The 15291-nt window shown below is 51.7% G+C and overlaps 1 protein-coding gene across 1 annotated transcript; it reads right to left on the reverse strand.

Moving 5' to 3' along the window:
* Positions 1-588: 588 nt before the first annotated feature.
* On the reverse strand, positions 589-13113 carry Otop3 (otopetrin 3). The gene is made up of 7 exons (XM_052194464.1): positions 12944-13113; positions 8193-8638; positions 7967-8103; positions 7209-7267; positions 6854-6972; positions 1946-2760; positions 589-759 (listed from the first exon to the last, which is right to left on the reverse strand). The coding sequence occupies exons 1-7, from the start codon at positions 13111-13113 to the stop codon at positions 589-591; spliced, it is 1917 nt and encodes a 638-aa protein (XP_052050424.1).
* Between the last annotated feature and the right edge of the window lie 2178 nt (positions 13114-15291).

Raw genomic sequence — 15291 nt, forward strand, 5'->3', positions numbered from 1 at the left:
TGGCTGAGGAACGGGACCGTCTTGCTTGAGAGGACTCTTTTTCTCACCACACCTGGAGTGGCAGTTCTGTCCCCAGAACAAATGCCACAAAGGCCGTAGGGAATCAATCAAACAAACAGGGTTTATGGAAGCAGGAAAGAGCTGTTGGGCCCTGCCTGGCAGCTAATGAAGGCGCTCATTAGGAGACGGTGTGTGGAGAGAGGGGCAGGGCTGCCTGCCAAGCTTGGAGTGCCGGGTTCTGAGTTCCCAGTTGGAGTTCTGAGCTTCTAGGATGTCCCACAGAAGGACTCAGCCTCTTCCAGCCCACAGACTCCACAAGTTCATATTGACCCTCACAGCCTTTGGCAGCCAGCAGGGGTGCATCCTTGACCTCGTGAACTGCAGGGAAGAGGCTCTGTTTCCAAGCCCCACCCTTGGCTTTGAGCTCCAGGCAGTAGCCTCTCCTCTCAGTCAGGTTGAGGATACTTTGAGAACCCCAGGCAGGTTTCTTGCACCTCTTGATGTGATGTGTCTGCCCAGATACTTGCAAGTTTCTTTATCTGCCTTGGCACTTTCGGGGTTCTGCTGTGGCTGGGGTTCCTTGGGCACTCAGGCCCCCAGGTAGACCTCCACCAGTCCCCCGACAGAGTGCATGCGGTAGAAGACCCCCAGAGGCAGGCCGAAGTTAACAATGGTGAACCAGGTCCTGTAGCCGTAGAAATCCTTTTCCAGCCCGTTCTCGAACTCTGGGTGTATGCCAAAGGCGGGCATCATCCACAGCTGGGGAGAGAGAGGGGGGGGGAAGGAGGCTGAGAGTGCTGGGTGAGGGACCGGGCGCTCCTAAATCTTAAGATGCTTAGCTCAGGGGAGGCTGACCTAGAACCAGCAGTTCCTGCGACGATGCCACACCCACGCCATCATCCTGGGTCTTGCAGAGTCAGTCTGGAGCCAAGAGTCTTTCCCAGTCCCTGACAGAGAGTGCCTGGGCCACCTTGGTTTACCTGAGGCCAGCCTAAGCACCCCAGGGCTGCCTCTCTATACACGGCATTTGGCAGGACCGCCCAGCTAGCTGTCTATGCTGCCACCTGGACCGTCTGTGCCCTCGGCCCTGAGCTCAGGCTTTATCATCTCTGCTAATCACAGCCGCCTGCAGCCTCTCCTGCCCACCTGGGAGAATGCTACCCCTTTCCCAGAGCGCTGATCAATCTTATCAACCTCCCTGAACCTTGGCTCTTGGGACCCATACTTCCGGCTCTGAACTCCTGACACAGCTTAAAGCCAATTTATCACTCTCTGCATGGACCAGCTGTTTCACATCTGGAATGTGTTTTCAGTGCTTTTAGAGGGTTGGAGCTAAACAACCCCGAATTGGCCAGTGGCTGTGGCTGCCACTTACAGGCTGTGAGAGGGGAAACTGATCAGAAACAGAAGCTTTAATCTGTCAAGGGGGGATGGGCAATGCCTATCTTTTGGAAATATGGCAATGATTCAAGGACCAGGGGCCTGTGACTTAGCAGCCACCAGAAGCTAAGAGATCAATGCAACCCCTTCTACTAGGGATTAATAAAAAACAAGTAGTTCTGGGCTGCCCCTTTGGCCAAATCCAATGGATGAAGAGTTCAGTGGTCGTTTTCTAACCAGACCCCTGTCATTTCCCCCATCGGGTCTGCAAGTCAGAATCTCACGCATTTGTAAAGGGCACTTTGCTATGCGCAGAGCACATTAATTCATGCCAGGCAGCTTGCAGGGAGCTGCTGGAAACACTCCTGGCTCTCAAGAAACATAAAGGTAGTTGGAAAGAAAAGAGTGACTTTTCTATACCAGGGGCTCTGGATCCACACACCACACCCACACCCCGGGCCCACGCCCACATACCGTACCCTCGCCCCAACAGCCACGCCCCCACAGCCACGCCCCCACGCCCCGCCCCATACCACGCCCCATGAGCTTCTGCCCAGACACTCACAGTGATGTTGCAGAGGATGAGGAAGAGAGAGATCTCCTTGAGCATCCTGCGTTTCCAGTTGAGGTGGCTGAAGGAGTGGATGTAGGCCCTTGAGGCTCTCCGTAGGTCCTGACCCAGCTCCCGCAGGGAGCCTCTGCGGGGCAGCTCCATCTCCTGCTTCTCCATCACACCCGAGATCACAGGCTCCCAGAGGGGGCGGCGGTGCAGGCCCTCGATGATGAAGAGATTCTGAGTGATGTGCTGCAGGATCAGCAGCAGCGAGTAGGCCAGGATGAGCTGGTTGAGGAGCTCGTGAGGCTGCGTGGCCACGATAGCCACGATGGAGAAGTAGGCGATGCCCATCTGGCCCAGGGCAGCGCTCATCAGCAGCACCACATCCAGGCTGCGGGTGGGGTTTTTGAGTGTGTCCAGTTCGCGCTCCTCCAGCCCATGGATGGCTGTGCCTGCCAGGCACGCCAGGCTCATGGTGGGCAGCACAGCCACATAGAATGCATAGTAGAGGGTGAAGTACTGGCGGGCTATGTCAGGGCCACTCGCTTCGATCTGGAAAAGCACAAAGACGCATACGCCAGCCACTAGTGCCAAAAGGCCCAGCAGTGGCCCAAAGATGGTCCCGTGCAGCCGGAAGGGTGGTCTGTTGGCATGGGCGCCTGAGTGGGCCACCAGGCTGCGGCCCACGTTCTTCCACATGACGAAGAGCACAGCGCAGCAGATGAGGCAGTACTCAGTACTGAAGGGGTAGAGCATCAGGTAGCCTTTCTGGAAGACCTCGCACACTGTTGCGTTGAGGCACATGCAAGTGTTGGTCTCGTTACCTGAGAGGAGACAGGGCGGGAAAAGACAGCTTCTCAGACAGGTCCTGTGTGGAAGAACTTAGTGGCCCCAACCACTCTCCCCCGTTCCTGGAGCATACTGGTTTTGGACAGGACCCAGTCAGATGTTCATTTTACAGATGTGGAAACATCTGAGGCCGGAATGTAGAGATTGGGAATCGTAAAGTGATTACTGTTTTACAAAGGGTTCAATGGCTCTAGGTGTCAAACTTCTATAAAACATTTCAGCTGGGGCTGGAGAGATGGCTCAGAAGTTAAGAGTACTAACTGCTCTTCAGAAGGTCCTGAGTTCAAATCCCAGCAATCACATGGTGGCCCACAAACATCTGTAATGAGACCTGACACCCTCTTCTGGTGTGTCTGAAGACAGCTATAGTGTTATTTATAATGATAAACAAATATTTGGGCTGGAGCAAGTGGGACCGGAGCAAACAGAGGTCCTGAGTTCAATTCCAGCAACCACAAGATGGCTCACAACCATCAGTACAGCTACGATGTACTCACATACTTAAAATAAATACATCTTAAAAAATGAACATTTCCGCCATGCCATCCCTGATGCAAGCATTATCTCTACATATTGCTTGGCTGACAGAGCAAACCCAACATTTGCAATAAGAAACTGGGCTGCCACACCTGAATGCAGCCACCAAGGCCAGCAGTCTATACTAGGGTAATCAGAAGGCAGCCTCTCTGGATGAGGGCAAGAAGTCGCTAGAGCATTTGAGTGCCAGACTGCTTGAGCTGAATCCAAGTCACAGTCTGAGCTACACAATCAGTTAGTTCTAGGAAAAGCAGGGGAGAGGGAGGGAGCTAAATGCCATCACTGGGAAACAAATGGAAGACCTTAAGGTCATTGTGCTGGTTTCAATAGGTTTGGTCCCCATAGAGTCATGTGTTTGAATGCTTTGCCATAAGGAGTGGCACTGTTTAGTGTGGCCTTGTTGGAAGAAGTGTGTCACTTGGGGGGTGGTCTTTGAGTCTTCTATGCTCAAGCTACACCCGGTGTGACATAGTTTCCTTCTGCTGTCTTGGGATGTACAACTCTAAGCTCCTTCTCCAGCACCATGTCTGCCTGGATGCTGCCAAGCTTCCCGCCATGATGACGATGGACTGAACCTCTGAGCAGTAAGCCAGCCCCAATTCAGTGCCTTCCTTTATAAGATTTGCCTCCGTCATGGTGTCTCTTCACAGCAATAGAAACTAGGGAGCTGGGGAGATGGTTCAGTGGTAAGAGCAGTGGCTGCTCTTGCAGAAATTCTGAGTTCAGTTCCCATCATCCACTTGGTGGCTCATAACCACCTCTAACTGTAGTCCCATGGGACCCAATGCCGTCTTCTTGGGTGTAAATGTACATCATATACATAAATAAATATATCTTTAAAAAGTAACATAAAAAAGAACCTGGGGCAGGGAGCTGTGATCACGATGATAAGTGAATAAAATATTAAAATAAAAAGAATGAGAAGAAGGAGGAGGAGGAAGAAGAGGAGGAGGAGGAGGAAGAAGAAGAAGAAGAAGAAGAAGAAGAAGAAGAAGAAGAAGAAGAAGAAGAAGAAGAAGAAGAAGAAGAAGAAGAAGACAACAACCACCTTAACAGGAGGCTGGAGAAATGGCTCAATGATGCCCTTGCAGAGGACCGAGGTTCAAGTCCCAGCACCCACACTGGATTCTTACAACCACCTGTAACTCCAGTTTTATGGGATCTGATGTTCTCCTACCTCATAAGACACCCACACACATGTGCACAGACCCCCCCACACTCATAGCCACACACAAAAACATATGATTAAGAATAAAATAAATGACTAAGCAAATCAGAATCAGAAATGCCAGGCATGGCGACACAATCTGCAATCTTGGGAGACCAGAGCAGAAGGATCTCAAGTTCAAGGCCAACCTGTGCTGCATAGCTAAACTCTACCTCAGAAAGTTAAGGGTTAGGAATGTGACTCTGTGGTAAAGAACTTACATAAGGCCCTGAGTTTGAACTCCTATATTGCAAAAAACAGCAAACAAGAATTAATTAATTAATTAATTAATTAATTTATTTGGTTTTTCAAGACAGGGGTTTCTCTGTGTAGCCCTGGCTGTCCTGGAACTCATTCTGTAGACCAGGCTGGCCTCGAACTCAGAAATCCACCTGCCACTGCCTCCCAAGTGCTGGGATTAAAGGCCTGCGCCACCACTGCCTGGCCAATATTTCACACTTGTAATTCCAACACTTGGGAAGCTAGGGGAGAAGGATTGGGAATTTGGGGTCAGCCTTGGCTAAGTAAGACCCTGTCTCCAAAAAAATGTAATCAGCTATATTGTATATTTGATGTGTGTGGGCACATGCATATGCATGCATGCATGTGTGTTTGTATGTGTGTGTGCTGTCATACTCCCTATGCATGTGTGCGAGTGTGTGTAGGCTTGGTGTTTGCTTGTCTTCCTTAATTGCTTCTCCCCCTAGTGTTTTGAGACAGGGTCTCCCGCTGACACCAGCAGCTCACTGTTTTAACTAAACTGATTGGCCACGGAATCTCTGGAGTCAAGCAATAATAATTGAAGCTTTGGGTGTGGCTCAGTGGTAGAGTGCTAGCCTCACATGAAAGAGGCTCTGTTCCAACCCCTAGTCTCTCTCTCTCTCTCTCTCTCTCTCTCTCTCTCTCTCTCTCACACACACACACACACACACACACACACACACACACACACGCACACACATACACACACGTGTATCCATGATGTCACTGACTAAAGGTCCCTCTTTGCACATTTTGTGCAAAGTACAAACAGAAGGTGAGGCATAGCCACACACATGCATGCCGTGATTCATGCCCAGGGTGTGTGACTGCATGTGAGCTGGAACACACGGGTCATAATGATACCTGTGGGTGGGGCATACACAAAGGTGTGGCTCGATCCCACAGACTGCAAGCTCCTCCCGTGGATTTATGGGATGTTCCTTTCCGGGCAGACTCTACGGGTTCAGGATTGCCTGGATGGGATGACCTAGGGAGTGTTTTCTACCCACAAGTCTCCTCTCTCCTTGTATGTTAAGATACTAAGATTGCATTGGGACAACCTCCTTTCAGCCCAAGGGCTTTTTAGTCTCTTATAAGTAGATACAAATACCATGGACTGGATGCATGCCTGAAAGACTTCTCAGCGACCAACTCAACCAGGATTAGTGGTTGGTTTGGTGACAGCAACATGGCTTCAGGGATTGTACAAAAGGTACCAGTCCTTGATGGAGCACGAAGGGACCATTGACATGGAAACTGTGTGTGTGTGTGTGTGTGTGTCTGTATGTCTGTGTGTGTATACATATGTGTGCATGCAAATAGAGACCAGAAGACACCCAACTGGGTGTCATCCCTTAGGAAATATGCCTCTTTGTCTTTTTTCTTTTTTTGAAGACAGTGTCTCATTAGCCTACAGTTTAATTAGGCTACACTGGCTGGCCAGTGACTCCCAGATTGATCTGTCAGGCCATTTACCCTTGCTGGCTTGGAACTCATTGTGTAGACCAGGCTGGCCTTGAACTCACACAAATCTGCCTGCCTCTGCCTCCCAAGCGCCAGATTGAAGGTGCACACCACCATATCTGGCTCTGCATAGATTTTTTTTAAAGATTTATTTATTATACGTAAGTACACTGTACACTTCAGACACTCCAGAACAGGGAATCAGATCTCGTTACAGATGGTTGTGAGCCACCATGTGGATGCTGGGATTTGAACTCAGGACCTTCGGAAGAGCAGTCGGTGGGTGCTCTTAATCACTGAGCCATCTCTCCAGCCCTCTGCATAGATTTTTAAATGTGGGTTCCAAGGGACTAAACTCAGGTCTCTGTGCTTGTGTGACAAGCACTTTATAGCCTGAGCCTTCTCCATAGCTCACATATTTCTGTTTAACAATGACACGGTCTTGAGTGTGTTCACAGCTTTATGACTCTCTCTCTCTCTCTCTCTCTCTCTCTCTCTCTCTCTCTCTCTCTCTGTGTGTGTGTGTGTGTGTGTGTGTGTGTGTGTGTACATGACACACACACAGAAATGTGAGGGGGAAGTTCTGGTCCCCTTTGTACCTGAGAACTTTTCCATGAGGGCGTCGAGCTCAGCCTCAATCTCACGGTGCATGGAGTCGTTGGTCACAGCCAATACCCACATCAGCAGGTTTGTGGCCAGAGTCAGCATGAGTCCACACCTGGAGGAAGGGCCACAGTCTGCTCACAGCCTGAATAGCTCCCAGGGACCCAGCCTCACCCTCCGCTCCCACTGGGGTGACCACTCAGTCTCAGAGGCAGCCCCCCAAGCGGTGGCAGGATTCCAGGAGCCCTTAGGGGTCACTTGGGATGCAGCCCACATTAACCCACAGCTTCAGGCCCATCCTGCTGGGGAAACAGAGACCACTGGGAGACTTCATCCAGAGGGACGCCTTACCTGGTCAAGTTGGTCTGCACCTGAACACAGTCCTTACAGTGTCTCCAGAGCACCCACGTCTGAAAGAGACAGGGTGTTGAGCCCAGGTGCTAGTGATGTGGTGGTGTGAAGGGGGACATCTCAGTTATGTGTGTGGCGTGGTGTGGTGTGGTATGGTGTGTGTGTGAGAGAGTGTGTGTGTGTTTGCAATGGTAGACCCTGTAAGGAAGCCTGGGTTGGAATCCTGACTTGGCCATTTTCTTTTACTGTATGGTATTAGGCCAGCGGTAAACATCTCTGTGCTGTAGCTCCCTTGGCTATGAAAAGGGACTCAATTGCTACTGCTTGAGAAGGGGGAGTGTAGTGGCTATTCCTGGTTGTCAGCTTGACTATATCTGGAATGAACTACGATCTAGAACAGCCACTACAGGGAGACACCTACTTAGCCAGAGAAGTAAGGGTGATATGCCTATAACATGGCAGAGACTCAACAGAGGGAAGGGCGGGGACATCTGGGAGCTGGGTTTGCATATATGCAGGCACATACAGTCAAGTATGTTTATAGGTGTCTCCATCTGGGAGACAGGTATGTGTGGAGGTGTGTGTGTGCAGAGGAGCGTGTGTGGGTGTGAATACACGGAGGAGGTGGGTTGTGATTGATGTGTGTCTACACCCCGGGACCTGGAGACATCATCTATGTGATGGCTGGTTTTAGTATAGGCTGGGTGGTATGTGTGCCCCCTCCCAGGAGGTATGGGGGTGCATAAGAGACCCATCACCTGGATAATCATAAAGACAATCTCAATGGCTGGAAAGATGAGTTCTACTTCTGACTTGCAGTGAATGTGGCTCACATCGTAGCCCATTCGAAATACATTCAGGCAGACGGTACAGCTACCGAAGAGTACCAGGGAGCCTGGCCGGGAGAGGGGATAGACACTTGCTCAGTAGGTAGCAGGGCCTCCTTCCCCAGCCCTCTCCACCCACCTAGCACTGAACACTCACCCCTCACCCAAATGGGTCCCGCGTGGGGATCACGGTACAGGACCGCGTGGGGCTTCCGTGTGGTACCCACTGTGTAGTAGAGGAACCACAACAGGGAGAGGACCTTCAGTGCGGCCAGCAGGATCCACACGTCCCCCAGAGTGACAGACACCTGGTTGAAGATCATGCTACAGATAAAAGCCCCTCCCAGGAATACCACGTTGAGGGCCAGGAGCCCCGAGAAGAGCTGCCCGGCCTTCTGGGCCTGTCGGTCTTTCCTCAGCAGCAGGGAGAAATGCCGAGCCAGCCAGGACTTCTGTTTTGGGGGGCATGGGGGCCCCGTGTGCTTGATCTCCATGTCTGCTTGGTCATAGGTAGATGCTGCCTCAGTGGTCTCTGCTTCTGAAGAAGGCATAGGTGTGGGCTCAGTAGGAGCTGGAGAGGGAGAGAAAGAATAAATAGATCGGCTGGCAAGGGGACGGGCTGGAATCCATCCCAGCTCTTGTGGAGCCTGTCTAGTTAGGACACTGGAGCTCCCGATATACCTTATGGGACCTAAGGTTGATACAGACCAGGAGATACACAGAAGCCCTTCCTGCTGCACATGAGCATAAAGGATTGGTTATATTGAATACACCAGCGGGGCAGTGGTGGCGCACGCCTGTAATCCTAGCACTCTGGGAGGCAGAGGCAGGTGGATTTCTGAGTTCAAGGCCAGCCTGGTCTACAGAGTGAGTTCCAGGACAGCCAGGGCTACATAGAGAAACCCTGTCTCGAAAAAAACCAAATCCAAAAAAAAAAAAAAAAAAAAACAAAAACCAACAACAACAACAACAACAAAAAAAGTAAAAAAAAAAAAAAATCACCAAGGGTCACCGCTCCCTTCCCACCCATGGCCAGGCCAACACACTTCTCAACTCAAATGCCTCATCCTAATGTGGATTGATGTTTTGCCCAGGCAGTGAGGGTCATTTGAGTACTGTCCTGTCACTGGGCCTTTTTCAGAGCTGGGACATCTCACCAGCAAAAGTCATCTTGCTAACTTGTGGAGGAAGGGAGCTCCACCCATGAAATCCAGAGGGGTGTGGTCAACCACCGTGCTCTCTGTTGAGTAGGATCCTGAGGCTGAGGCTGGGCTTGGCAGGAAAGAATTCTGTGGTCTGGAATAATACTCTATTATAGAGTGTTCATAGAGGCCGGCAAGGTTTAGATGACACCCACTGGGTTCACGATGGAGTTTCTTCCGGGGGAGGGATCTTAAAACTCCTTAAAGGTGGGAGAAAAGCTCTGTGGTCGACTTGTAATGTCTGCCATGTGTACAGGATGGGTAAGGACCAGCACGAATGCCATGCACTTGACTTTCACTGCCTTGACTTCTGTTTGCCTCCCCCCGTCTACTCCCCACTGCGTGCATAGCAAGAGGCCACTACCACGATTCTCCTCTTCTCCTGAATGTCTCGTCATTTCTCTGTTCATCTGAAGCTTTCTCTCAGGCCAGCCACTTGCTTGGATCCGATCTTGGGCCACTCAATAGCTGCAATGCTGTCCCTGTGGGCTACTTGAGCATTGCTCCTCCCCAGTGGGGCTGGGTTGCAACACAAAAAGCAGTGGATCTACTGCTTCTGCAAGCTTGCCAGCTCTGCTGCCCCAATACAGCTCCTGTCACCAGGCAGTCTGGCCTCTGGCCTCTGAGTTCATACCAACCTACTTCTTGCTTCCCAATGCTCACGATCCCAGGGGGCCTCTGTGGTGCGCATCTCCTTAACTGTGGGCTGAGAGCTTCATCCTTGTTTCTGTTCAGACTGCAGACCCATCAGACCCCAGACCTGTCCATCCCAGCCTTCATACTGCCTGCCTTCTTCCCTTTATCCCTCTTTCTCTCCCTTGTGGTTTCTTTCTTGTTAGCTTTCTTTCTTTACAGACTGGCTCTGTAGCCCAAGCTGGCCTTGAACCCTCAGTGTTGCTGCCTCTGCCTCCCACGTGCTGGGATTACACACACCTGTACCTCCATGCCTCCCTGACTTCTACTTTAGTCTGGAGCCTATCTGCTCTCTCCTGGGCTGGCCTTCCTGATTATGGTGCCTGAACCCTAGTAAGAGTCCTGCAAAGACAGCAAGTTTCCCTTAGTATAAAGTCCAAGACTTGTGGGGCCTTTCTGAGTGAAATGAGGCAGTGTGTGCTAATGAGAGCCTGGTGCACATGGTGCTCAAGGAACAGTGGTTCCTGTTCTACTGCTGCTTCCTGCTCCTGCCTTCACCTTCCTCCCCAGCACAGCCTCAGGCCCTGATGCTTTCCCCATGGGCTGCAGCATCTTGCTGGAATTCCCAGAATCCCTCTGCTGTGCTCACCCCCACCCCCATCTTTGCACATGCCCCGACCGACCCTTTGTCTATGGTTCCCACCCTCTTGCTCTTGGGTGACTCCAGCTGGTCCTTCAGGCTGGGTGAAGGTCTTTGCTTGGCATTCCCAGCATCCCTTGCTCCTAGCTTCATCAATGGAATGTTGTTCTGCTTGGTCCTCAAGACCAATGGTTTTCAACTGTCCTGATACTGCCACTCTTGAATACACTTCCCCAAGTGGTGGTGATCCCCAACCATAAAATTACTTGAGTTGCTACTTTGTAACTGTGATTCTGTTACTGTTGTGAATCATAATGTAAATATCTATGTCTCCAGATGGTCTTAAACAACCCCTGTGAAAGGATCATTCCACCACCACCCCTATCGGATTTATGACCCACAAGTTGAGAATTACTGCTCAAGACCCTACTGGGAGACCCTCACCACCACGACCTCTCTGGAGCCCATTTCTCCACATGCTCCCTGGGTGATACTAAGAACTAATACCTTCGATTATTCTCTGTTGGACGGTGACGAAACTAAACTTTAGACCCTTTTAAAGATTTTTCAAAACAATGTTCTCTCCTCTGCTAGCCCATGTTGTCATGTGGCCGTGGGCCAAGCCTGCCTCCTCCTCATCCACCCACTGGCCACACCCCAGGGTCCTCACATCCATTCAAACCCAGATAGAAGACTCCATGTTTCCCATGTGGTCTCTTGGCTGCTTCTTCTGCTGTTCTTTCCCTCTTGCCTGCCCGCTGCCACCAACGACCGTCACCCAGCCTTCATGGGGAAGCCTTCCCTCTGCCCAAGCAGACTCTTGGCTACTGTATTGGGCCACCCCTCTGCTGAGCGTGAGTGCGCACCATCATGGGCTGGTCCTCTCAAGATCTGCGACTCCTCTGGGCAGAGACGAGGTCCTGTTCCTCTCCCCTCTCCCCTCTCCAAGTCTAGCACAGCCCTAAAGCCCACCAAATACACGTCCTGTACTCTGGCTGTTCCTGGGGGGATTTCAGCACCAGAGCTGCGGACAGAGACCCTGCCCATTAACCCTTTCGGTCTTTCTGTAGCCGAGGAGGCGCCCCAGATAGTTATCTTTTACATCCCTCGCCCGGGTTGAGCAAGGGAAAGGCTCCCAGGTCACCTCCCTGCTCCTTTTCTGCCCGCCCTGGTGGCTCCACCTCATCCTCCTCCCGACCTGCCCTTCCTTCCCCACCCCCTACTGCTCAAGAGCCCGGGTGGCATTTAGCATCTCTGTGATCTTGGCTAAGCGACTTAGTTTTTGTAGTCTGGATCCTCTGTCTGTCCATGAAGTGAATGAGCAACTATGGGACAGTAATGCCTGGTGCTCCGTAGGTTTCACTCCCTCACACTCCATCACTCCATCTAGCGCCTAGCCTGACCTCCCGCCCCGCCGGCATCCCCCTCCCCAACACTGTGAATATTAGATCGGTGCAGTGCCTCTGAGACCGCTGAGCTGCATCTCCAGTCCGACAGGTTATTGAATGAATAAATAAATAAAGGAATGGATACATGCTACCTACCCTCTGAAGTTTTGTCAGACTTGACTGATTTGACGCATGAACCTACACAACGAGCCGTGCCTGATACAAGGGTTGGAGTTTTCACTCACATTGCAGGCCTTGGGAGTGGGAGGCGTGGAGACCCTGGAGAACAAAGTTCCAGGTCCTCTCCCTTCAAAGGGCACTCTGGTGGCTTCCTCCCTGTCCCCACACCGCTGGTTGGGTGGTTCAGTGCTCCACCAGCAGCGGTTATCACGGGGGCAAGTATGGCTCAATTCTAGGCAAGGTGTGAAGGTGAGCATCAAGGGGTCCAGGGGAAAAAAGAGTTAGAACAAACGCGCTTGGAACCAACGAGAACTCTACCACCCTTGGCACACCTCTTGGCACGATGCCAGTCCAAGGAAAGTCCTAGACACCAAACTGGTTTGTGGGTCGCGTTCAGAGGCGGCCAACGAAAGAAGCCGAGCCGTCGGGGCCACGGGACCGGTAGCGCAGGGCCAGTTCCGAGAGAGGCTGCGGAGCGCTGGCAAGGAAAGTTCGGGATTTTGTTCGGAGCAGGGGGTTGGAAGAGGCCTAGGCCGCCTGAGTACTATATTAAGCAACCATATATCCAGGCTTCGTTCAGGCCTGGGCACCCTCTTTGAATTGTGAGGATCCTTGAACCCAGAGGGGAGGAGGGGGGAGGAGGATGTGGGCGCAGAGCCAGAGTTGGGGTGCGTGATACAGAGGAGACACCCTAGGGTCGTCCCAATCACTCTGCCCTGTCCAATCCTTGCAGCGTCCAGCTCATGAACCCCCCTTTGGAGCAGTGAGTGTGAGGATGGGCTTCCAAATGAGGTTCAGTCAGCTGCCACACACACACACACACCCGCCCCGGGGGGCTCGGGGAGTCCCAGCTAAGGAACCCTACCTGAAGTCTGCGAAGCCATGGTCGCGGGCTCCCCACCGCTTGGGCTGCAGCGCGGATCCTCCGTCCTGGCAAGGTCCCAGGTGCCCTGGGACAGATGCCTCGACGCCCTTTCCTCCCTCCGACCCCGCCGCGAGACTGCGCAGTCGCTGCGCCCGGGCTCCAAGGCCCATCGATTTTTCTGTTGACATTGGGAATCTCATTAATCCCTCGTTAATTACTCCGTCGGGGGCTCGGGCACAAGTCGGGAAGCCAATGACGAGGCAGATAGGCAGGAGGGCGTGGCAGGAGGCGTGGTGGACGCCGATTGCAGGGTCTGGGTGGAGGCAGGCCCCAAAATGGAATGGGGCGCCTATTCCTCAGGTCCCCACAGAGAGCTAGCTGGCCTCAGGCCATAGTTGCCTGTGGCGGCCGAGCTGGGTCCAGGTTACATATTTTCTACACCCTGTCTAGCACCAAAGCCACTTCTCAGAATCATCTTGTCTTACATCAAAACTGAAGTCGGGGTGGAAGACACCCAAGGTGGGAGATGGGACATCTTGCTGATGACAGAAGCCAGGCACTTTCTTCTGGTGCCTCCTGTTCTCGCCCCCAAATGTCATCACTCCCACCTGGCTCTCCCTCCCTTCTGGCTCCATTCAATCTCTGACTCTCACAAAAAAACCAAACTGTCTGGGGCTGGTGAGATGGCTCAGTGGTAAAGGCACCCAGGCAGCCTGATGACCTGGGTTCCATCCCTGGGACCAGTAAGGTGAAGGGAGAGAAATGATTCTGCAGATTGTCCTTTGACTTCCACTGGTACACTACAGCAGGTGAACACACACACACACACACACACACACACACACACACCACATCACATATTAAAATATAATAAAAATTAAAATAAACAAAACAAGCTTAGCGATGAAACGTATAATCCCAGTACTTGGGTGGGGTGTGGCCATCTGGAGTTAAAGGTTACCCTTGGCTACATAGAGAGCTAGAAGCCAGCAGGACTCCATGAGACTGTCTCAAAAAACCCAACCAAACAACCAAACAAACAAACAAACACCTCAATGTAACACAAAACCAACTTTGACCCTCTAGCTCCCTGTGTTCCTTCCGCCTTCCTCCATCTCTGTATGCAGCTGTGGCAGTGCAGAAGTCTTGGGGCTTTGGAGAGGGTCTTTGAGGACCCCAAGCTGAGTAAGTAAAGTGAGGCCCCTGGAGGTAAGGACCCTCCCAGCTTCTGTTAAGTGGGGAGCACCTGCTTATTCCTATAATGTGTTCCTGTCTATAATCACCACCCTGACATTCCTGAGATGCTTCGAAGGGAAAACGTCTGCTGCTTCGGGTTAATGGGGTTGGGCTCAGTTGGGCAGGAGGATTACCTCCGTGGTTCTGCAGCACAGGGAGGGTAACAATGGCTGGCAACAATCCCTTGTGTATTTCTCAATGACAAGGAGAGGAGACCTTGAAAGTTCCACACACACACATACACACAGTCTCTGTCTGAGGTGACCAATATGCCAGTACTCAGCTCCAAAAATGCCACAATCGCTGTGCATCAATCAAAACAAAACGACAACAAAAGCCTCTGCTGCTCATAAAAAAAAAAAACCCCAAAACCAAACCAAACCAAAACAACAACAACAAAAAAAAAAAAAAATTCAAGAGCTTGGGAGAGAGCTCAGTCATCAGAGGCTTGCCAGGTGGGTGTGAAGGCCTGGGTCTGCTCTCTGGCTTCACATGGAAAGCTGGGTGTGCGGCACACCTGTAGCACCAGGGCCAGGGGGAGGAACAGGAGGAACCCTGTCTTAAATGATGGGAGCTGGAGAGATGGCTCAGCAGTTAAGAGCGCTGGCTGTTCTTCCAGAGGACCTCCACGGTGACTCAGGACTGTTTGTAGCTTCAGGTCCACAGGATCTGATGGCATATATGCAGGCAAAACCAATGCTGACTCACGGGTTAAAGCACCCATGCAGATCCTCAGAACTCACATAAATCACAAATGTCCCACAAATGTCCCGTGGCTGTAGCCCCTCTTGTCATTCCAGCCTTAGAAAGCAGAGATGGAATGAATTCCCAGAGTTAGCCAGCTACCAAGATATAAGTGAGCTCTGAATTTGACTGAGGGACCCTTCCTCAAGGAATAGGATGCTTCCACGTGCTCTCATAGACGTGCTGGCACTCGTGAATGCGCATGTACACACACACCAAAGAGGGGGGATAAACAACATGGCGAGCTCCTGAGGTTGACCTCTGACCTCTACACCCACCTACACATAAGCGCAAGTGCACATACACACACACACAGCTGATGAATTATTGTTGTTGGGAGAAAGGTTCTGGTTCTTTATTTGCACGAG

Source organism: Apodemus sylvaticus, chromosome 10, assembly GCF_947179515.1.
Source record: "Apodemus sylvaticus chromosome 10, mApoSyl1.1, whole genome shotgun sequence".
In the NCBI taxonomy this organism is placed as follows: Eukaryota; Metazoa; Chordata; class Mammalia; order Rodentia; family Muridae; genus Apodemus; species Apodemus sylvaticus.